The sequence below is a fragment of the Typopeltis vanoorti genome, chromosome 3 (assembly GCF_054136105.1).
Source record: "Typopeltis vanoorti isolate ZY-2024b chromosome 3, IOZ_Tvanoo_1.0, whole genome shotgun sequence".
Taxonomy (NCBI): Eukaryota; Metazoa; Arthropoda; class Arachnida; order Uropygi; family Thelyphonidae; genus Typopeltis; species Typopeltis vanoorti.
Window position 1 is genome coordinate 140,537,266 of NC_143551.1, and position 26,269 is coordinate 140,563,534.

At 33.8% G+C, this 26,269-nt stretch overlaps 1 protein-coding gene across 1 annotated transcript in view; it reads right to left on the reverse strand.

The window, feature by feature from the left end:
• Nucleotides 1-26,269, reverse strand: part of LOC150108611 (tetratricopeptide repeat protein 37) — a 485,241-nt gene that overhangs the window by 198,112 nt on the left and 260,860 nt on the right. The window contains exons 22-23 of the mRNA XM_090416072.1: nt 19,420-19,628; nt 13,125-13,186 (exon numbers count right to left, since the gene is read on the reverse strand). Of these exons, the coding sequence (XP_090272198.1) occupies nt 13,125-13,186; nt 19,420-19,628 (271 nt within the window). The remainder of the gene's footprint in view (nt 1-13,124; nt 13,187-19,419; nt 19,629-26,269) is intronic.

Genomic DNA, 26,269 nt, shown 5'->3' on the forward strand with positions numbered 1-26,269 from the left:
AAGCAGCCAATGACAGCCCGGAGAAAAAGAAGAAATGGCACAGGAAAAGAGGCTTATGAAATTGGAATGAACATATAGAAAAATACAGCAGAAAAATGAAGCCTATAGAAAATGACTATCTTCATATACAATCGAAAATAAATTAAACTAGACAAAAAATACCACAGCGAAAAGAGAAGTTAGATCTTTACATAGAGAAAAATGGAATAACTATGTAAAAGAGAAGTAGAGTTATACAGTATGCAGCTAACAACAACATATAAAATCTTGAAATATTTAAACAAAGAAATTAAAGAACAAATTAGCATAGACGTTATAAGTAAAAAGGAATGGAATAAGTATTACGAAAACTTATGGAAAGATGATTTAGCAAAAGATTTAGGAACATTGTTAGATATCGTGAAGAAGTGTCAAAGGGAGAACAGTGTACTGTCCTTCCTTTGTACTGCCTTGTTTTGATAATTATGAGTTAAGTAGACGAGCGATGATAATGAACGATATGATTGCAAGAATGTGCAAAAAAAAAAAGGTCTGGAATTTGTTGATGTCTGGAGTGTGTTTGAAGGCAAAAGACAGCTGTATGCAAGAGATGGGTTGCATCTGAACATAGAAGATCATAAGCATTTGAAGAAGTTACTGTTTTCTGAACAAGTTGAAGTAATTGGACAGGGAAACTAAAATTTAAAAAAAAATGAGTGCAAGAGAGAGAAATTTATGCAGTGAATGCATATTTGTTGATCTTTTTTCTTGGAATAATTTGAAGAATAGAGTGGATAAAAATCGGCATGGGACTACTGAAATTAGTAGAATGTATATCAGCTCTAAAGCTGGTACAAGAACTAAAGGGAATCTGCAATTTTTGTATACTAATACAAGAAGCATTTGAAATAAGAGGGAAGAATTTTTGGCATTATTCAGTGCAATCTCTCCAAAAGTTGTAGGCATTAGTGAAACTTGGTTGTCAGCAGAAGATGTGGTTACTGGAATTGAATGTGATGGGTATATGTTCAGAGAGGACAAAGAAGATAGAATAGGGGGAGAAGTACTGTTGATGATAGATGATGAGTTGCAGCCAAAGAAAGTAGTATATCAAGAAGATAGATGTGTGAATGATAGTTCATTTGAGGTGGTCTGGTGTGAAATAGTGGCCAATGCAACCAAATATACAGTTGGTTGCTGCTATAGGCCAGGGGGTGATATTGAATTCATGCATCAACAAATTAGTGCACTGAGTGCAGGGTAGTGATTATTATGGGGGATTTTAATTATGGTGATATCAATTGGAAGGAGGAAATGGAACTCATACATCTTCTAAGAGATAATTACTTGAAAGCGCACATAACTGAAGCAACTCATGGTGTGAGAATGTTGGATCTGGTCATAGGTTCAGAGGACATATGCATAAGTAAGAGGTGTCCTTGTTACCTCCAGTTGGTGAGAGCGATCATGTGGTATTGACTTGGGAGGTTGCAAAATTTGTGGATTTCTCTCTTAAAAAAGGGTATATATTAGTTACCATAAATCACCATTTATGCGGACATGTCTGCATTTTGATAATGAAAATATCTGTCACAATGCCAGTGCTGAAAAGCTCTTTTCATTAATACAAGCTCAATGGACCAAGGAAAGAAATAGACTTACCATAGAATCTATGAAAGGACTTACTACAGTTATATTTAATTACAGACATTTTACATGTAAAAATATGTTTGACTATTTGTGTCGAAACAAAGAACTGCTAAAGAAAATTAGGTCTAGTGAAAAAATATGCATGGGCTGCAAAGTAATGTAGTGTGATAAGTCTAATTCTTTTTCATGTAGGCCTACTCTTGTTTCATAAGACTTATGATGACACTTAAAATCTCATATTTTTGCGTGTTCCAATAAGCATACTCATCACATCTAATTAATGAAAAGCTTACAAAGGTAAAGATTTCAAACATATGTATTTATTTTTGTGTTAGATGTTTGTGTCTGGAACGAGTTGGTCAGGCGATGGGGTGTCAGCATTTTGGCATTTTAGAATATGGTAACTCTAGGTATATACGGAACTACAGGTTAGGTAATTATAACAAGCTTCGGAATGAGCTTACAGCTGTTCCATGGCAAAACATATTGCAGGGGAAAGATGTTAGCAGTACATGGGATAAAATCAGCGGATATCTGAGGAAGGCAACATCAGAATGTATTCCCATAGTCAAGGAAGACAAACAAGGTAAGCGTTAGATGGATGAGTAGTAGTATCAGGCTTGATCTGCAAAAGAAGAAAATGTTATGGAGAGTTCAGATGTAATAGTAGAGTTACTGAGTGATCACTTTTAAAAAGTCTATCATCCAATTGAGGATATCTCTGTACATGTAGCAATAACCAATGTGAGAATTGAAGTTAATAAATCAGAGGTACTTAGTATATTGCAGAATTTAAATGCAAACACTGCTGTAAGGTTAGATGGAATATCAGCTCGGGTGTTACGTGAATGTGCAAAGGAATTATCAACGCCTCTTACTTGGTTATTTAACTTAAGTTTGAACTCTGGTATGGTCCCTAGGGAGTGGAAGGAAGGCAAAGTGGTTCCTTTGCATAAAGGTGGCTCTAAGATTGCAGTAGTTAATTACAGAGCAATCACCATCTTGAGTGGTGGTAAAAGTATTGGAAAGGTTGGTTAAGGACAGAATTCAAGAATGGGTGGATCAGAATATGATACTCTATAGGGCCAACATGGTTTTGTTAAAGGTCGATGCTCTCTTAGCAATTGATTAACTTTTTATAATAGAATGACATCTGAGTTGGACAAGGGAAATGGCTACGCAGTGATACTACTGGATTTTGCTAAGGCTTTTGACAGGATACCCCATGGAATACTGTTGCACAAATTGGAGAAGAGGGGATGGATACTAGGCTGGTGATATAGATAAGAGAATGGCTCATGGAGAGATACCAGAAAGTAGTGTATGGAGGAGCAGAGTCTAGGATGAGGCAGTGACCAGTGGTGTGCCTCAGGGCTCTGTGCTTAGGCCGTTATTGTTTAATTTGTACATAAATTATATAGGAAATGGCTTGAAGGGAGATATTCAGTTGTTTGCTGATGATGCAAAGTTGGGTATCGCAATAAAAAATCAAGCTAATGTTGAGAGTTTGCAGGATGATTTAAATAAGCTGCCAAAATGGGCAAAAGGTAATGAATGTCAGCTCAATGTGGAAAAGTGTAAAGTTATGCATTTTGGGATTAAAAGATTACCAGCTGTGTACCAGGTAATTGGGGGTGTTGGTGGATAGGGAGATGAAGTTCAGAGGGTACATTGCTAAGGTGTCCAAGATTGCACATAGGATTACTTGATTATTGAAGAACACAGTAACATCCAGAGATAAAGAGGTTATTATTCCCCTTTATAAGGTGTTAATACTCCCACATTTGGATTACTATGCTAAAGTCTGGTCACTTGGATTCCTTGGAGATGAGGAGGTTGTGGAGAGGGTTCAGAGGAGAGTGACTAAGTTGGTGAGTGATGTAAAAAAATGCTCCCTACATGGATAGATTGAGAGCTTGTGGATTGCAGAGGTTGGATGATAGGTGGAGAAGAAGGGATATGATAGAAACACTTAAATTACTAAAAGGTTTTTATAAGACTGATGCAGGGGAAATATTTCAGCTGTGTGATAGTGATGGAAGAACAAGAGGTCATCACTGGAAATTAAGGAAAAGTGTGGTTAACAAGGGTGTGAGAACTAGATTTTTTGAGGGTGGTGAGTTGGTGGAATGCATTGCCTGACTCAGTTGTGAGTTCTTCGTCTGTAAATGAATTCAAGAAGAGGTATGATAGATATTGTTTTGATAGTTTGGGTCTCTCACGATGAGTCTACTGACTCCATGGAGATACCCATAATAATAATGATGATGATTTTTATACTCTTGATATAGCACTTAAAAGTGATAAATCAGATATCATAACATTAGATGAATTAACAGAAATTCTAAAGAAAATGAAAAATAAGAAAGCATCTGGTAATGATGGATTAAATTTAGAATTATTTAAATATACTAACTTAGAACCACATCAGAGATTATTAAATTAAACTATAAAATTTAAAAAAAATTAGATTACTAAACAAAATTTTACAAACAAGAACAGCTCCAGATGATTTGAAAAAATCAATTATTTTACTTATTTATAAAAAAGGTGATAAATCAAATAGCTCAAACTACAGAGGAATAAGTTTGCTGGATTCTGGATATAAAATATACACAGCAATCTTGAAAAAGAAAATAAACAATTATATTGAAAAACATTTAGTAGAAGAACAAAACGGATTTAGAAAGGGTCGATCATGCATTGACTCAGTCTTCACTTTAAAACAATTAATTGAAAAACAAAGAGAATTTAACCTAGATACTCATATGTTATTTACAGACTATGAAAAGGTCTTTGATTTAGTAAAAATAAATAAACTCTTTGAAATATTAATTAAAATAGAATTCCCTCCACAATTAATAAAAGCAGTGGGCAATATTTATGAAAATAACATCGTAATAGTGAAATCCAAAGACACACCTACAGAGTGGATAAAAATAAATAGAGAAGTAAGACAGGAATGCAGCCTATCTCCAATTCTTTTTAATATATATATATATATATAAATGAAATACTAGAAGAATGGCAGTGTATCAATAATACAGGAATACAACTAGAAATAAATTACTGTTTAAATACATTATTATATGTAGATGGCCAAATTTTAATCGCTAACACAGAAGACGAATTACAGTTGGCTCTCTACAATCTTGAGAGGATTGTTACCAAATATGGAATGAAGATATCTTCTGAAAAAACAAAAGTTATGGCATTTAAAGGAAGGGCACCAATAAGAAGCAAAATAGTTCTAAACAATAAACCAATTGAACAAGTTAATAATTTTAATTATCTCAGCTGTAATATAAGTTACATTGAAGAAACTGATTCAAAACATAAAATTAGTAAATTCACCAAAACTATAGGCATGATTAATAATATTTTCAAGCCAAATTTGGTACAAAGAAATATTAGATTAAGAATATTCAACGTTTTAGAAAAACCTGTAATATTATATGGAAGAGAAACATGGACAATGAAGTAAATAGATTACCAAAGAATAACATCAGCAGAAATGAAATTTTTAAGAACTGCAGGCTATACTAAATTAGGTAAAAAAAGAAATGCAAATGTTTTAAAAGAACCTCAACAACAACAACAAATTTTACAAACACCAGAAAATTATAGAAACAAATGGATCCAACATGTAAATAGAATGTCACCAGAAAGATTACCAAAATGAATACTAAATTATAAACCAAAAGGGAAAAGAAGTAGAGGAAGACCCCTAAAAAGGTGGAGTGAAACTGGAACAGGCCAGTAGGCCTAATACCATGGAAGGAAGAAGACAAAAAAAAAATAATAATAATAATAAAAAAATTAAATTTAAAAAAAAAATAATAATAATAATGGAAAAGGAAATATTATTAATTCAAGTACATTTTTGAAAATTATGGAGACAACTACCGTGTTTGAGTAAAACTTTAGTTTAATATAACTAAACTCTACATTCGACGTTTCGACCTTTATATCAAGGTCATCTTCTGGAGCATATGCACTATATATGGAGAACAAGCTGCACTACAATCTATCTGGTTTGTTAAAGTTACTGACCAACCGTTATAATTGTTGGCCTGACTTCTAGTGGAAAAAAAAAAAAATAGAATATACATCAATGCTAGAGTCCTATTATTAATATTATCTGTTGGCTGTAGAATTACATTGGGCACAACAACAAGTCTGTTTGTGTGTGTGTGTATACACACACACATGTATTTGCAATATGATTACACAGTGAGATAACAGAGAGAACATTTCTCGACCACTTAAACAACCGCCATCAAGATATAAAATTGACTATGGAGCTTGAAGAAAATAGTTCCATCTGTTTCCTAGATGTTAAACTCACTAAGACGCCTGAATCAATTAAAGTCTCTATATTTAGAAAGCCAACTCATACAGACAGATATTTGCATGCGTCATCCCATCACCATCCAGCGCAAAAGTTGGGTATTATATCAACTCTAGCGAATCGTGCAAGATCTGTACTCTCAGATGAAGAAGAACTGAAAAAGGAACTACAACATCTTAAATGGACCTTTAAAAACAATGGCTACTCTCTAAAAAATATTAACAACCAATTATCCCACCGTCAACGTAGAGATACAGGATGACTCCAAAGGTCATATCGTCTTGCCATATATCAGCACACTATCCAAAAAGCTGAGTAGAATTCTAAAGAAGTTTAACATAAAAACGTGCTTCTCGACTATGCCAAAAATAAGATCACGCTTCAACAACTATAAACAACCTCATAACCTTCTACAATTCCCAGGTGTATACAAGGTCACTTGTGAATGCAGAAAGCCTTACTATGGGCAGACAGAGAAATCTATCTTACTACGTCTCGAAGAGCACCAGCGTGACATTGCTTATAAGAGAACCAGAGCAACTGCTCTGTCAAGCCATGTCCTGTTTTCAATAAACACGAACAACGAAAGCCACCAACATGAAATAAACTGGCCATCAACTTCAAACCTACACATCTCCCATGATGAAGTAGAGCGCCGCATTGTCGAGTCAAAAGAAATCACCTTGGACCCTTTTCACATGAATAACAATCTTAGCTATAATTTGGCTGACTCTTTCAACTCTACTATTAGATACTGGAGATCGCGTGATTCCACACATGCACAGGTGTACAACAATAGAACTTTAACTCGGACTGTAGTTCAAGCTCATAATAACTGTAATTTACAGTCGAATATTATGGCTTTATAATTGTATAGCTTTAGAGTGTGTCAATATTAATTTCGTGTCTTTTAATATCTTTCTATGTTCTTATTGCCTGATGAAGTCATTCTTGACGAAACATGTTGCGTTTTTTTCAAATAAATGTCATTGTGTTATAATTCTCGGGTTTTAAGTCAGTTAATTTAGAAAAATGAAAAAAATATATATACACACACACACACACACACACACACACACACACATAGACTTGTTGTTGTACCTAATGTAATTCTACAGCCAACAGATAATATTAATAATAGGACTCTAGCATTGATGTATATTCTATTTTTTTTTTTTTTCCACTAGAAGTCAGGCCAACAATTATAACGGTTGGTCAGTAACTTTAACAAACCAGATAGATTGTAGTGCAGCTTGTTCTCCATATATAGTGCATATGCTCCAGAAGATGACCTTGATATAAAGGTCGAAACGTCGAATGTAGAGTTTAGTTATATTAAACTAAAGTTTTACTCAAACACGGTAGTTGTCTCCATAATTTTCAAAAATATATTCGGATCACCGTGCAAGCCTAGCTAAAAGAAAGGATTATTAATTCAAACTGGCAAGTATTGTGAAGAATTAAACTTCCTTTCTTTCAATAATCTTTAAAAATTTGGTTTAATTGTGGATAGCTGAATTCTAATATCAGGAGTGGCATCCAACTTACTTCTGTATCTTGGTTTTGTCACAGTGCAGAGCGAAAATCTGCTTTCAGACAAATATGTGGTATTAAATGGCAACAAACAATGAATTGCCTTTTGAAAAAATTTGGATATTCTTCTTTTAAGTCACACCAAAACTTGTTTAATGAAATTTTATTAAATTTAATTTTTATTTGGCTGTTTAATGTCAGGTCGATGAGATTTTCATATTCTGAAGTAGATAGTTTCTCTGGTTTTTCTTTAATACTGAAAGGATTGAAAACCCAATAGTTACTGTTATCTTTTAGTAGAGGAAAGTATTCATTTAATGCCACATTTATTGATTTTAGATGACAAATAATTTCTTTTAGAATTTCCTTGTCAATTTCACAGTTCCATTCCCGTAAAAAGTCATTTAAAATTAGAAATGGTCCAGTGTTGTAATTTTTGCAATAAATGATTGTAATTTTGTTGAAAATATTTACATTATTTCCTTGAAAGGAGAGAGAAACATCATTCAATTTTGTGAATATATCTGCCAGATAAGCAATTTGACTTAGCCATGAAACGTTTTTAAAGCTGTACTGCTGCGCTTCCGCCTCACTACAAAACCTTATACAGATGATTTTGTCAGGAGGATATGACAGCTAGAGGTGGGAGAATCGAATGACAGAATGAATCAAATGAATGAATTTCTAAAGCTGTACCCCCACCTCATTACAGATAATTTTGTCAAGGGGAGGGGGGGTATGACAACTAGTGGCAGGAAAATCAAATGAAAGTATTCAATTCCCTCAACCACCACTTGACTCTACAGATTTTATTGACATTTTTGAAACTTTATTTAAATAAATTTTTCATACATATTTTAAACTATTAATTAGAGACTAATTTTATTGTGGACCCCCAAATTTTATCAGCAGAACCCTAGGGTTCCACAGAACGCAAATTGGGAACTGCTGATCTAGACTATTCTGGGGTCTACAGCATCCCTTTCACATAATTATGTGATGAAACTGTCTTACTTTGGACAAACAAAAAGAACAGCTAATACTGATAGCACTATGGATATACATCACTGGATCCAATGGAACAAAACCTTATACAGAAGCACATATAAATCTGCTTCTATAGAAGATTTCTATATAATGTTTCTAAAATTTCGTCTTATATTTCTAGAATCCACCAGAGCACTACAACATTCACTAAATCTTAAGAAACTCAGCTGCCTCACTTTGGCAGCCGAGTTTCTCCCAAAAATATGGGAGACCATCATTGTGAAACCAAAATTCCATCACTGCACCCATAGAGGGCACCAGTTAGGATGGTAGGATCCTACCTCTCACCCTCAGTCTTCTGCTTACCTTCCTGCTAGTGTATTTTTTAATTTTTATTTATTTATTTTTGTGCCCAAGAAGATGCCTTGGTTGCAAAGTTAAAATATCAGCATACTAATTTAATTAGCCAAATAAATTTAGTTAGTAATTATCTCTAGATGTGTTTTTTTCACTTCAAATCAAAATAAGTAATAATCAGCAATGACAGCTTGCTAACCACATGATGGGCTGGAGACAAATTGCAAGATAACACATGATTGCCTAAATTATTGACAGAATGGAAACCTATGATGACCAGACAAAGAGTAAGACCAAGAAAATATGGCAAGATAAAATTGTTACAACTGATAGAATGCAATGAATGAAAAAAACTGATAAACAGAATGTATTGAGACCTTCGTCCAGCAGTGTTGTGATCCAGGCTGAAGAAAAGGGGAGGGGGGGAGGGAGGAGGAAAGAGAGAGAGAGAGAGAGAGAGAGAATGGAATATTAGGTCACACAATAAGTCACAGAGAGTATAGTTTGGTTATAGCAGTTCAGTAAGAGCAGTCATGTGTGAAAGAGTGTTGTCAGTATGTTGGGAAAGCATTTTGCTAAATGTTTAGGCTAATTTGAATGTGGGTGAATCAATGCCATATAACAATGGGGAATTACAGCACATTCTGTTTGTGGATTTTTCGTAGCCCATATATCGGGGGGGGGGGGGGGGGGGAAGAGGCTAGAATTTTAATTGCTCAACTACCTTCCCTTATACAATGACTCAACCAATACACAGATCATATCATTTCACAGGTTCCTTGAAAGGTCACCTCCTGGCCTGTTGAAATTGCTAATAAACTAAAACCATACAATTCCAGATCCCACCCTCATCTCAGATATATAGGTTACTAAAAATCCACAAACAGAATGCACATTACACCAATTGTAGATGACACTGATTCACCCAATACAAATTAGCCAAAGTACTTTACCAACATATACTGACAATACCCCTTCACAAATAAAAAAATCAGTCCACCTTAAAACCTCAAAGAAAACCTCACACTGCAACACATTCACATAATGGTCAATTTTGATGTCTCTTCTCTGTTCATCAACATCTCAATCAAAGACACTTCAGATCTTATTCAGGTTCAATTACCTAAATATTTCAGCCCAGTTTAAGTTCACCATGAACTTAAACCATGAACTTTGGCATTTCATTCGGCAAGAAAATTCTAAAATCAAATAGTGGGACAGGCATGGGGTTCTCCACTTTCTCCTCTCCTGGCTAACTACTTCATGCAAACATTCAAAAAGAAAGCTTTAAACACTACCCCATATCGACTACTGTTTGTCTACACTTTCTCTATTTGGTCATATGGGGATGCTCATAACATTATTTTAACATGTTTAGAAGTTTAACACATCTAAATAACCTACATCTTGGGATCCAGTTCACCTTAGAAAAGGGACAATCCTCCCTCCCTAAACACTTTGATTACATGCTACACTATTCCTCCCCTCCACCCCAGAAATATAGGATAATTAAAATCCTATATAACAGTGTCCCCTCCATTAACTTGACCACATTTGCAAAACCTTAACCAATGGCTATAATCCACACCCATCCAAAAAATATTAAAACTCCAAACCACCTTTCCCTCTCTAGAACAGAGACTATGCCAGTCCATACATTGGGAATACATATGAAAAACCAGCTAAAATCTTTAAAAAAATACAACCTTACAACCATTTACAGACCATATGAAAAATGACATCCTTTATCTGCACCACCAAAGCTATGTTACAGTCCCTAGAACTGGCAAGTGTTTACTAGGTCCCTTGTAGTTGCAAACCATCCTACTATAGCCAAACAGGCAGGACAGCTAACATCAGAATTGATGAACATAAGGACTATATCTGTTTTCACTACCACTACAAGCACTCAGGACTTGCTGATCATGCTTTGGCCTCCCATCACAGAATACATTAGAAGAAAGCCACTCTACTTCAATGCTTTATCTTATTGGTGCCTTTTTGTTGTATTTACTCTTTAGTTTATGCTCTGGCTCCCTTACTTTCACTTACACTGTAATTTAACGAATTTATTTGATTTGCAACTGCACCAGTTAAACTACTCATTGAGTGCGAGTTTTGTAAGAATTATAAACAAAGATAAAGAAGATATTATTCCCCATTAACTATGACTCTTAATTTATATCAGTCGTGGCTTAACTTATCTCTTATCAAAATATAAATATCTTACCCCTTATTAGTCAGATTCAGATTACGTAGGTTCGTATTTTTCAGATTCGTGGATTGACAAACCAGTCTCAATGTGTCTCACAAATCAATTTAATTAAATCACATCTATACATAACTCATTTTCACAAAAGCATTGTGATACAATGAAATTTCAAGTCTTGGATAATAATTACAAGTGACTCTGGTTTAGGTTTAGATCTCCTACAATTCTATCTTATAACCTAAACATAACTTCTTGTACCATTACTAGTCATTCTTACCCATTAAACTTGTCAAACGTATGCTTGATTAACAATAACTTATGTTTACTACACAGCAATATGCTTGCTCTTAGAATAGGTACTTACTCATTTACATTGATAACATTTACATTAATACAATTGCTTGAGGAACAAAACACAGAATGTGATTTGTCTGGAAGTACATACATATCTTTCTTTGTACTTACAACAAATTACTCGTCATATCTTTCATTCATTCACTACAGCCTTACTTGATTCCTTTGTCTACTAGTTGAAATTCCTCCTCCTTTCCTCTGTATGTCTGTTTTCTTCTTTCCAACTGTTTTTCTTTGTCTTCTGTCATTGATAATCTTTTACCTTCAGATTCTGGTATTCAGCAACGTGGTGGCCTCAGCCACTCATCATCAACAAAATTATGTTTAGATCTCCTACAAAGTCAATGAGAGTAGGTCATTTATATAAATCATGAAGAAGGGTGGGTGAAATGACACACCCCTGAGGGACACCTACATCAACAAGAAAATCTGAAGAGAGAACACCTTCCACTATTACACGTAGAGAGTGATCTGAGAGAAGACTAGCAATCCAATTACAAAAGAAGGAGAGCAGTCCATATGATGGTAATTTATGTTATATATTACATACTTATGTAATATATAATTTTATATTATCATATACTTCTGCCTTAAACTTTTTGAATTACTTTAAAATCAACATGGAATTTGACTTGTTCAAAGTAAACTTGAAACCATCTTTTGCAGTGGTACAATGTTGCTGATGACAATAGCACATTTCTAAATATCTGACTTCTGTTTGCTTCATGAGCACAATACTTAATCCAGGTATTCATCACATATATTAAATTTAAAAAAATAAAAATGCTTAAAAGAAATATATTGCTGTGGTATAATATACAGTTTCTACAGAAAGACAAATAAGTTAATGGTATGTATTCAGAGGCAGTTATTTATCATAAGATTTGCGAGGAGATATGTTCTTCAGAAAATTTTACAAATAATTATTCAAGAATGATTTCATGAAATAACAGCAAGCATGCAACGTCAGAATCATGACAATTTGTGAGCGAAAAATTTTTAGATGGATTACAAAATAACATCAGAGTTGCGAGTGTGAAACTCCTCTAACAGATGTAAGGTAGAATTTGCTGAAAAGTTTTGCTTTTGATTGAGAAAACTGCCATGAAAATCTTCAAAATGTTAAAATATGCTGTCAAAAAAGAAATAAAGAGAAGAACTCAAATGTGTGATTAGTTTCCAAGTTTAGAAGTGGAGTTATGCCTATTAAAGCCAATAAACTTTGGAAATACCTCTCAACAAGCAAAGTGGAGATCAAAGAAACTTGTCTACAAAAACAGATGCATCATTATCTACAAATCACCACTCATTTGGATCATACCAAAGCATTGTGACTCAAGTTCTGAACATGTGATAATGGTTTTACCTTTCTTCGTCTATATTAAAATAGTGGCCACCCTGAAAACTATGATGCTGTATGCTCTTCTGTTTTTCCAGATATGTATCAATAAACTTCTCTTCAATCCATTTTTTTAAAATCAAAATGCTCAGAAAATTCCAGTTAAATTCATTTCACTGATGAAATGAATTTAACTGGAATGATCTCTATTCTAAGATGAATAAAAACATTAGTCAGGCACTGGGCAAACTATTGACGAGCAATGGACTGAAGAGAAGCATGAAAATATAAGATATTCACAGGAATCTGTGAATCATATATTAATTTAATTTTATTTAAAATATTTAAAAAATGTAACTTACATTTACTTCAACCATACTGGATTTTATAAATGCATGTTGAGCCAGTCTATAGTCTTGTATTTCTGAAGAATAATTTAAAATTACAAATAATTAAAATGTTCATCTAAAAGATAAGACATCTAGTATTTATAATAATAAAAGCAAATTGTGTATAAATTTTTTAAGTGAAGCAAATTTTAAAGATAATGTTGTTTATATCTCAAAAATAAAATAAAATGAAATAAATCATTTTATTATAGTTGACTCTCACTTCATAACTATGAGGATTTGGTCAGGACTTTTCTGTAGTTTGTAATAATGGCAATTTGTTATAGATATAGTAGACATACTGTAAACAATGAATTTTTTCCCATTTCTCTATTTTATTATAAAGGAAAGTCTTATCAAATCACTGCAGTGCCTGCCTATGATTCTCACACCTCAAACAGCTTTTCAACTTCTAAACTGATTTTTGTGAAACTCTACAGAAAAGACATGCAACTAAAGGTTATTTCAATCTCATATTTTATGAACTTTGAAAAATAGCAGTGGTGCAGTACATCAGGACATATACATTTTTAAACACATTTCACAAAATAAGCACCTATTACATTCATTTTGTATACATATAATACATTCTGATATGATGGATTTTAATGAGATTTGGTATTTGGAATCTTCATTAAAATTTGTTATCCAAATTTTTCATAGTAAAATGATTTGAAATGATACAAAATTGCATGTTATAAATGACATTAAATAAATTTTCTGTAGAAAAAAAAAAAAGCAGAAATAGTTCTAGATTGAACTGTTGTAATAATTAATGGTATTATACAAGAATACTATTTACTATTACAGCGGTCATCTGCATATTGTGATACCACTTACCTTCATGCCTACATTAAATTGTAACTTTTCTTCTGACCCAAAAAATCATGGTCAAATCTGCAAATGATTTTCTGATGCACACAAATTCTAATTCTTCCCCCCCCCCCCAGTTGTAATGAGTGAAATTTGATGACACCTATTAGTAAAAAATACTTAAGGAATAAGCACTGAATCCACAGGATGATTTGTCATAAAATACACATTAAACAAACATGTATGTGCTCGATGTGTTTTTTCAACAAACCAAACTGTGTGTGTGTGTGTTTATATATCAGATGGGGTGTATTTCTAGCTCACCTCCACGTGGGGGCTGCCCTGGATAATGCTAAATGCGCTAGAGTGATTGCTAGCAGAAAGACCTATCTTAACGATCTCCTGACTATAGACACATGAAATCACAAATTATACAATTACCAAATGGTTGGCTGGGTACAAATTTTCAGATTTGCCAACTCAACATTGAAGGAATCGGTTTTGCTAAAAGTCAATATCTCTCAAAATTCCTTCTAGAAAATGATATAGACATAGCTGTCATTCAAGAGACACACACACAGATAATGAATAATTGAAATCTAGAGGAAGAATTGCAGGGTATGATATACTAGGAACTACACATCACCAAGCTCATGGCTGTGCAACTTAAATATGCAATAATATAGAGAATTCACTTAATATCAGAATATACACATTATCATAGCAAAAATCGAACATCTCACAGTGGTTAACATCTATAAGCTTCCCTGGTAGAATGGCCACCTGAAGTAATGTCCATACCAAGCATGAAATAACTTAGGCCTTAAAGGAGATTAAAACTGGCAAACATCAGGCTTTGATGGGATTCATCCTGAATTCTTGGTTAACTTTGGAAAAAATGCTTGTCAGTGGCTAACAAGATTCTTTTCTCACATTTTAAGGATGGGAAACCTTCCAACAGCCTTTAAGAGAACCAAAATAATAGCTATATTAAAACCCAACAAGCTTCAGGATCAAGCAGAGAGCTATTGCCCAATTATGCTCCTCAGTTGCTGTTATAAGCTTTTTGAAAGACTCTTCCTTAACAGAACTGGGCCAAGAATATCTGAGGTTATCTCTGCTGAGCAAACAGGCATAAAGACTCAAAGTAATTGTACAGAACAAGAACTAAGCCTTACTACCCATATCAAGGCAGGCTTTCAGAGATGTTCGCAAACTTCTGTTGTGTTTGTTGACCTTACTGCCACATACGACACAGTATGGAAAGAGGCGGGGTTGCTATACAAGAACCTGTCAGGAAGCATGTTATCAATAAGTCGCATACCATGCCAATCCATTATGCGACTTATTGGTAACATGATTTCTGACAGATTCTTTCATGTAGTACTGAGAAACAAAATGAGCAAACTGAGAAAGCTGAACAACGGGCTCCTGCAGGGCTCAGTATTTGCACCAATCTTATTCAACTTATATACATCTGATCTACCGACAACTAGGTCAAGAAAATTTGCTTATGCTGATGATATAGCCCTTACCATCCAACATAAGAACATCAAAGCAACTGAAGATATTCTCACAAATAACTTCAGACCCATTCTGGAATACTTTCATAAATGGAGACTAACACCAAACCTCAATAAGACTGAGGTTAGCTTTTTCACATAAACCCAAATTGGTATATAGGAAACTTCATGTCAACTTTAACAACCCAAGATTTCCCTAAATATCTGGATGTTACCTTGGATAGAACACTATCTTCCAAAAGACATCTGGAGAATATCTCTTTAAAAATCAGAACCCATAATAACATCATACAAAAACTGTGTGGTTCTACATGGGGTTCTTCTGCTACTACACTGCAATTCTCCATTTTAGGCCTAGTCTATTCTGCAGCAGAATACTGTTCACCAGTATGGCTAACAGTTCTCTATATCAAGAAAATCAACATGCAAATAAATGCAGCAATGAGGACAATAACAGACTATATCAAATCCACTCCCCTCTATTGGCTTCCAACTTTGAGCAACATTGCAACCGAACCTGCACAGACAAGATGCTCTCACAAAAAGAGTACAAAAAAATAAATAGTAATCCCCTGTTACCAATACATAAAGACCTCCCACATAAGTATAAATCGTCTTAAATCCTGACGGCTTCCACTAATACTGGCTGAAGAACTAGTAAATAGCGATTTCATTAATTCAAAATACTAGAAACTTGGAAAGAAAAATCGCCATCAGGCTTAAACAAGTATATCATTCCCAATCAAAATCCAAATGCTATTGAGCTTCCACATCATCAATGGAAAAGCTTAAATAGAATATGCGCAGACAGCTTACACAAGTGGGGAAGATCACCTACACCCAAACTATCCAGCACATTGTCGAGGATTACTGCATAAGAGCCTACCAGGTAATCCAACAGACTTTTTTTGAGGCATATCCTTCAGCTCTTGAATGGCTAGCTGAACTAGACTTAAAATTTTAGTGACTTTTTTGCCTGTTATTTGTATATGTACACTACCTGTCTCATTTACATTGTCTACACAAATATGTATTTATATATTTTGATGTCATGTGTCTTTATTTTATTATGCTATACACTAAATATAAAATATATATATATCAGATTTGTTTCTACTTCCAGTTAGTTATAGAGCAAGAACAAAATTTCATGTTTTCCCTCTCATCTGATGTGAGAGAGCAAGATATATCATGTAGGTAACACCAAATTGGAAAAAAAAAAAAAAAATGCAAGAAAAATTCAATGGTCATGAATCATACATGACTCAGTCAAGAGGTTGCACTCAGTTAGTACATACACTTACAATGGGTTTTTTTTATGTGTGTGTGTGTGTGTGTGTGTGTTGGGATTTCAGAACATATAAACACTTTTCATTATCAAAAGTGAATTTCAGTGATTCAATATAATTTTGTGAACTGGTGAAATGTTTGCCTAGTTATCACACAAAAAAGGAATGATGCTGAATCTGTTTCAAACAAAAACAATGAATCTAAAAAAGTTTAAGAATTTGAGTACAAAATTTTATATCAATGAATGGGCTAAAAAAAAAGGAATGTGAAAAAAAAGACAATCTGTTTTGCATATGATTTAACATTTTTTCATTCAAATTTTTTGTTATAATTTTTTTTTTAAATTACTCAAATGCAATGGATAGTAGTGCTTATAAGTGTTCAGATTTTAATAATTTTTTGTTTATGAGAATCCTTACAAAAATACATTTTTCATTTTTTTTTATTAAAATACAATTTACAGATGTGTTTACATAATATTTTCATGAAAAAGAAATTGTTATGGCATGTTTTTTTTACACATACTTTATTAAAAAAAAAAAATGTATATTTTTACAAAAGCAAACATAAGGAAATAATTTAGACAATTTTACTAAACTGGTACCTATTGCTTGTGGTTCATGAAATTTGTATACCATGAAGTATTTTCAATGGTAATTAAAGTAAATGAACACTCAAACTCAACATCAGCAAAATTCAACATAGGCATTATCAATTTAAAAAAGTATCAATGGAAAAGATGTGGAGAAGAATTAGAGAAGTCTGCATCAATGTAACTGATACTAACAAAATGAAGATGACAAAAACTGGTGAATAACATCTCATTGTTATGTAGAAGAATCTCACTTTGTCTTCTTCATTTTGCTAGTATCAATTACATTGATGCAGACTTCTCTAATTCTTCTCCACATCTTTTCCATTGATACCTTTTAAATTGACAGTGCCTATGTTGAATTCTGCTGATGTTGAGTTTGAGTGTTCATTTACTTTAATTAATTGAGGTTGAAAATACTTCATGGTATACAAATTTCATAATCAACAAGGCAATAATGATCAAGGAATAGAAGGAGCAGCTATAGTGTTTAACACTAAACATGATGATAATCTTTTTGTATGGCAGGTTTCAACTAGACTGATGTGAGTAAACATCAAAATGGGGAATAGGAAAATGAGAATTATTTGTGCCTGAGGTCTCACAAAAGATTCTATGAAGAAAGAAGTGGAGGAATTTTCTGAACAAATCCACATGGATAGTAGACACAAGAAATAAGAAATTATCTATGTTAAGTCTCTAAATTCTCTATTGTTGAGACTGATATCTTTATACTAATAAAAAATACAGATGATTCGAAATATAAAGAGATCACCATTTAGTTTTTGAGCAGATAAAAATTAATTTTATACTGAAAATAAAAATATTTACAAAAGTTACAGAAAGAAAGAATCCAAAGAAGTCATGAGAGTCAGTTGCAATGCTTGGCTTATGACTATCCCACTCTTTTTTATTTTTGTAAGTATTCAGATGCAGTGTGAATTTTTATATGTAAGACTGAAATCCCAAAACACATTCCAACTCAACATCAGTAGAGTTCAAGATTGGCACTATCAATGTAAAAAGCATCAGTAAAAAAAAAAAAAAAAATGGAACTAGCAGAAGAATTGGATAAGTACCAGATTGACAAAATAGGCCTAACTGAAACAAAGAAAACAGAAACAGGAAAGATCTTTCTAAGCAACAAATATAAAAGGATAGTCTTGCTAGCATGTGAAAATGGATGCAACGCATGACATGAGCTATTAAAAAAATATAAGTATTAGTAGTAAGAAAATATATTATTATGTTTATTTTGTGACAATACTGGTTTTTCAGTTTGCACTATTCGAATTGACGATTTTTTTGTTATAATTGTGTGGTAATTTGTTAGGATTTTGCTATCTGAGTATTGTCTCCACATGTACCAACTATATTTAACATAGTGGCCGCAAGTTATATCACTACAACAACCTCCTCTCACCATTTAAAGACTACATTATTCATAGCATAGCTGATGATGCTATGCTATGAATATAAACCTACTTGCTACACATGCAGTAGGTACACATCTCATTGCTTAAAAATATGGCAGGTACAAGATGAGAATATGTATGTGCGCATGAAATGTATGCAGTGCCACTAAATCTCATCTCTCAGTGCAATGTATTCGCTGAGAGATGAGATTTAGTGGCAGCAAAGATAGTGCTTTGGGATTTAGTGGAAGCAGAGATAGTGCTTCGGAAATGAAGCACTAGAATGGTGGTATCAAACTATAAGATTGTTTGTATTTCTTCTGTAGTTGTTAAGAATTCATATACAGAATTGGGTAGATGAAGGTAATATTATTTATGTAGACCAGCATGGTTTGTTAAAGGGTGCTCTGAATTTTTCCAAGGCATCTAACAGGGTGCCACATAAGAAGTTGATTTTAAGTTGCATCATATGGGTTTGGATAACAGGTTAGTATATTGGATTGGCGATGCGTATTATTTTTCTAATATTTAAAAATAATACACAAGATAAGTTTAGAAAAGACTGCATTAACAAGTTAGTAAAGTAGGTTTTATCGAAAAAAAAAAGTCAAAGAAACACAGGAAATAATAGTTACCAACAGCTGAAACACCAAGCCCATTCCAATACCTCCAACACATAGGATCCAAGCATACAGCTTTTTGAAAACAAAGTAGAGATTTATTAAGCTTTTCTTTTTTCTGAACAGTATCTTTAGAGGCCTTTGCCTGATGATAGTAATTGACTCCAAGGTCATACCACAGACCACCTACTTCAGGCTGAAGAGATATCGCTTGACGATACAATCTGAATATCAATAAATATGCATGTAAATATCAAACAACAACAATAAAGAAACACTGTTACTTAAAACTGAATTTAATGCCAATACAATTCAGTATAATCTATATAGATTGCACTTGAAACTATTCACAATTTATGACAATATTAATATTAAAATAATAGCATATTTTTTTTTTACTTAACAGTAATTTTTTAACATGAATATGTTTGTGTTAGATAAACCAATGCAAAGCTATGAAACTTTGTAATTTTCATGAAATAATAATAAGTACTGTAAATTCTCAATATAGCTTGAGAGATTTGTATCAAGAATTCTTTCATCATAATGTTAACATCATCACCACCACCACCATCAAAATTCCTGATACATTCCTTCAATGGGTATAGAGGATACTATGATAGTAATAATGTAAACTTATCATTCAATGCTAATTTCCTGTCAACAATTTCTTTTTTTAGGCAGGGCTTAATTTAAAAATCAGCAAAACAAAAGTGATGCCTTCTAGCAATTTAGATGAATTTATGATTAAGAGAGATAAAATAGAGGTTATTCAAATTTATGATTTACTGGGGTCCAGAATTAGAAATTATGATCAATGTGAAGGTAAAATTTAAAAAAAAAAAAAAAAAAGATAGCCATGAGGAAAAAAGGTGTTAAGCCTGAAAAATTATGAAAGATAGAGGGTGTTAGTAAGGCCATGAAAGTTAGAATTGTCAAAGCATGGTATTTCCAGTAGTGATATATGGATTGTGAAAGCTGGATCATTAAGAAGAAGGAAAGCAAATGTATTAATTTCAATTATGGACATGGAGGAGACAATTAAGAATCTCATGTACTGCAAGAATGACTAATAAGGTTTTAGAGCATATAAAGACAGAATGCTTCTTGAATGCAATGATCGCTAAACATAAATTAAAGTACTTTGGGCATATTATGTGAGCAGATAAATAGTTGGAAAAGGAAGTTATGCTGGGGAAGATTGAGGGCATGAGAAGGGAGGGAAGACTGCAAAAGAGTATGATGTATAACATAAAAGAACTCACCAACTTGAATTTACAATTGAAGTGGAGAGCCTTTGTCCACAAAAAAATACCAAGAGTTGTAAATGACTGGATAACACACAAATACAACACAACAAAACACTTTTAACTGTTAAATGAGTAATTCAATAAAAGACTGAGTAATTCAATCCAATTACTCAGTCTTTTACCTTCCATCAAACACTTGTTTATATAACTTTTATTCTCCAATTCTCATTCAGTAACCATAACACTTAGATTAGTACTGCTACCCATTCTTAATTTTTATACGGATCCCATACATGAAAGATAGAAATAAAAAACTATACACATCAGCGCTATATGTGTTTGGAGGGGGTGGGGAGGGAGGTTACAGGTGAGGAGGATTGAGAAAACACCAAATTTGTTAACAGCAGTTATTCAATTTAAAAGAGCCCCTGAAGACTTTTGTACTGAATTTATTAATAAGTAGAGCATCATTCATAGACTGACAATTATAATATAGCTTTAATGTCACTTTCTTTCATAATATAGATGAACTTAACAAAGAAAACAGCTTGCATCCTTGTCTTACATCTGAATTTAGATCAAACCATCTTTCTGTATCTCCTGCAATTCTAACAGTTTACTTACAACTTAAGTAGATAGTATATTGCTCTGTATAATCTTCCATTTATATAAGACCTTGATGAGGTCATATATGAATTGCAACTGACTAAAGTGGTTTCTGGTCTAAGAAATGTTGCATGTGATAGACTGAGGAAATGCAATTTGCAGAGTGTAGTGAAGAGGAGGTGGGGATATGACTGAAATATATAAGTCAGTAAGGGGTTATTACCAGTTAAGCCATGTACAGAAAAATAGAAATTTTATTCCTTTTTTTTTTCTTGTAACAAGTACATCATCAGAGAGAGAAGATCAGTTTACAACATTCAAAAGATGAGCTGTGTAACATGTTTACCTGTTCGTGTCTAGATCACAGCTGAGTAAATAAGAACACATTACCAGAGTTCAAAAGGAAACAGTGATGAGCATTTGAATTCAAATACAAGGTTACACACAAATCACTCATTATTAAAAAAAGGAAAAAAAGTTATGAATAGTTAATTCTCATTACTTCCCAAAATAGAGACAAGCATGTAATCAGAACAGTTAAGATTCAGACAATGTAAAGTATCATGGAATAGACAATCCGATTACTTAAATTAAATGGAGTGCAGAATCTTAGGTTGATTTCAAAAAACTCAACAGTATGGTAAGCAAGACCAGACTTACTGGTCTTGCTTACATGGAATTACTGGGAATTGAATTTGATATAGTCCTATGTTCCTGGATTCTAATCTAAGCAGAATGGCCCATCTGTCTAAAATAAGAGCTGACATGAGAAGGGTATTTGATAGATACCTGGCAAGGAGAGATAATAATTTATCCATGGTGAATAACAAAAAAGAACAACACAGTAGCCAAAACAGTTGGAAGGTGGTGCACAGATTATACTTGTGAAGAATCCATGCTTTGTTCAGATGTTCCTTTAGGTAAAGTATGGATTGTAGTTGGGTTGAGGGACGATATCTATTGATAATTTTCTAACTAGCAGCTTGGTTATATCCATTAGCAGTGAAAGTGATTTTTTATTCATAATAATGCTTAACAGTATAAACAACACCAAGAGGAAAAAATACATTTACTAAACTCACTAAAGAGGTGTTGCAAAGGTCCCTGAGCTGAGTTTCAAGGACTGCGTTATTTGAACAAATAGCCCTGGCTTGGTGAGTAACTCTTTTGAGGAAAGGATGGTAATGAATCCAAAGGAGAAAGTAAATCCAAACCTCCCAAGAATAACATTCCACCAAAAGAAATATCAGCACTTAGTCATTAAGAACGAAGATAAGTACAACAGAAAAATGAATCATCATCATAAAGATTCCTTCACTTATCAGATCACAGATTGGGATCCTACAAAAATCCCAAAAGTGTATAAATTAACAAAAGTTACATCCTGGCCTTAAAAAAATTAATAAAAAACTTAAAAACCTTATCATGTCGAATCACTATGGATGTATGAGATCCCTAATATTCACAAACCCATCCATAGACAACCTCCTACAAACTGGCTAAACATTTATCCAAATCACTTTCCTTCCTTACAGGTAACTCTCCCTCATCTATTAAAAACTCTTTGCACTTTAAAATATTAACAGAAAATCTAACTCTGACAGATTCTGACATCATGGACATTTTTGATATCACCCCACTTTTCATTAATGCACCTTTGACAGAGACCCTTAACCTTATTAAGCCATATTTTCCCTCTGATATAATTGAATTATTCAGATTCACCATATAAGCAGGTTATTCCTATAGAAAGGAAAATATACAAAGAGCTAGACGGGACTGCTGTGGGTTCCCTTCCCCCCTGTGGGTAGAAAACCAGTGAAATATCAACGAGTTAATAAATGTATTTTTTCCTCTTTGTGCTGTTTATACTATTAAGCATTATTATGAATTATGAATGACACCTAAGCCTTTCTTTATGTGATTTTTATTTAATTCTTCTAACAGATGATGTGAGCTTTGTATATAAGAGTTTTGATACCTGTCTTCCATGATGGAGAGTGGTGAGGACAGATAAAAATTGAATACTGCCTTAGAAGTGAGATTATTCAAGTATCCTGAAAGAGAAGGCTCTTGCTGGATTTACATTCAATGGTAAGTAAACTTGACTGAGGAGTACATGGAGTTTATTTCATCCAGAAATTGTAGTAATTCTGTCTCTGAGTGCAACCTTTGAAATATCAACCATAATGTGAAGCTAAATATGAGGATGAAGCAAAAATGGCACTGAAGAGATGACTTTCCACATATCCCATAAAACAGTCAGCCAAAGGTGGTGAGATAATACTGGCCACAGCTGTTCTCTGTTCACCTGTACAATAAGAGAAACTACCAAGAAAACACATGCCATGTGACTCATGTTCCAATCCTCTCTTCTCTCATTGATGATGTAGTAACAAGAAATACAAAGGAGTTAATAAATTCTGTTTTCCTGTACATGTATTAACTATTACTAATAGTTAATGTATAGATGTGTAATACATGTTCCATTAAAACATCAGATTATTACTAGGTTAAAGCAGAAGTTTTTCACTGAGTGAGGGAGAACAAAAGCCCATCCTTGGAAACGTATAAAAAGGGTGTGAGTAGGGGGAAAGCAAGTGTTTTGCATGGAATGTGGTAGATAATTGAAATGTGTTACCTGAGAATGTGATGAGTGCAAAGATGGTGAATGCATTTAAGGCACAGTTTTTTGTTGAGTTATGTGTGTGTGTGATAGTGGGGACCTCCCACAATGAGTCTTTTGATACTATGAAAGTTAAAAAGACTCATCATGGGAGTCCTCACTGTCACATACATAACCTAAACAAGTGTTTAGGTAGATAATTGAAATGTTTTTTTTTGGGTTCACCCCCATCACTATGGCGTCTACGAGTAAAAAGCATAAATCAAGTGATTCTTGTCAGGTTTTTAATGAAAAGTGGACTAATGTAAACTTTTTTGACGATAAGCTAGTGTATTTAATTTGTCATGAGTCAGTGTCAGTATCAAAAGAATACAATATAAAACGACAATATGAGACAAAGCATGTGTCCAATTTCGATTACCTTCAAGGGCAGCTTCGTGTGGACAAAGTGAACCGTCTTCAAATTTATTTAAAATGCCAGCAGGGTACGTTTAAAAGACAGAGGGAAGACAGCGAAGTGTGAGTCAAAGTAAGTTATGTAATAGCTGAAAAAATTGCTAAAAAATCAAAAGCCTTCTTGGGTGGCGAGTTTGTGAAAGAGTGTCATTGCTGCTGGGGATATTCTGTGTACAAATAATAAGGACGTGTTTAAAAAACCGAGTTTGTTTGGGGTAACTGTAGCACGACGTGTCGAAGAACTTGCCAATTACATTGAAGGAACTTAAAAAAAATGGTCATCCGAATTTGCGTCATATTCACTTGCTTTAGATGAGAGCACAGATGTGAAGGATACAGCACAACTGGCTATCTTTGTCCGTGGCACTGATCAACAATTCAATGTGACAGAACTGCTAGCTCTCGTACCTAAGAAGGGGAACAACAAAAGGTACTGATATTCTTGAAGCCGCCAAGAAAATGTTCCAGTGTTTCAACCTCAGCTTAATCAACCTCGAGGGCGTGGTAACTTATGGTGTCCCTGCTATGGTGGGAAAGAACGAAGGGTTTGTTGCACTGCTGTGGAAAGAACCGGAACTAGAAGGAAAAGATTTCGTTCATTACCACTATTTAATCCACCAGGAGAATTTGTGCGCAAAAACTATTGGATTTGAGAATGTTATGAAATTATTGTGACTGTCGTCAACATTATTAGGGCAAGAGGATTGAATCATCATCACCTTGTGAATCTGGAAAGCACCTTACAATTATAAATACTGCAGTATAGCTTAGTGGCCCGTGAGCTTCATTGAAATTTTTAATGTAGCCTGCACTGTCTGAAAAGTTGAAGACCCCTGCTGTAGACCTTTCTTCATCCTTCTGTCATTAATGTCATTCACAGTGTGCACTCTCAGTATAATATGGTTTCAAAAGCATTATACACTTGCTTGGGACTAAGGTGTTCATTTGCAATAAGTTTGCCAAATTCATTCACATATACTCGATAGCCAGCATAATGCAGTTACAACAGCATTATAAACTTGCTCGGTACTGAGGTGCTCATCAGCTATAAGTTTGCCAAATTCATTATAAATTTGCTCAATATTCCCGTTCATATATATCGGATAGATAAATACTGCAGTATAGCTTAGTGGCCCGTGAGCTTCAGTGAAATTTTTAATGTAGCCTGCACTGTCTGAAAAGTTGAAGACCCCTGCTGTAGACCTTTCTTCATCCTTCTGTCATTAATGTCCTTCACAGTGTGCACTCTCAGTATAATATGGTTTCAACAGCATTATACACTTGCTTGGGACTAAGGTGTTCATTTGCAATAAGTTTGCCAAATTCATTCACATATACTCAATAGCCAGCATAATGCAGTTATTACAACAGCATTATAAGCTTGCTCGGTACTGAGGTGCTCATCAGCTATAAGTTTGCCAAATTCATTATAAATTTGCTCAATATTCCCGTTCATATATATCTGATAGCTCCTTCATTGTCTGTAGACTGTTTTTCACAACAAACTGTAAATAGAATTTTCAGAGCACTTCTTAACCTTTTAAATCCATCCTTCACCATAGTCACACTGACACAAGAATATACTTAATTATTTAAGCACATCTCTGCTGACCCCATGGTCACAGGAATTTCAAGTGCATTCTTGTAATTTTGTATGGACTAAAAGAGGTGCCAGACCATTTATTTCCAGAAAATCAATGGTGTACCTGAAGTTATTATTATTATTATTATTATTATAAAGGTTTCTCCAACTCATACTCAACCAGTAAGTCCAACTCATCTAGGGAGCTGTATGTCACTCAGTGCTTATATCTCTTCTTGAACACATTCAATGTTGATGATCCAACAGCAATTCCACACACTCTCCAACATGCAATGAGAAGAAAGTGGACCTCGCATACTTTCTAATCACACCCTTACTCAACTT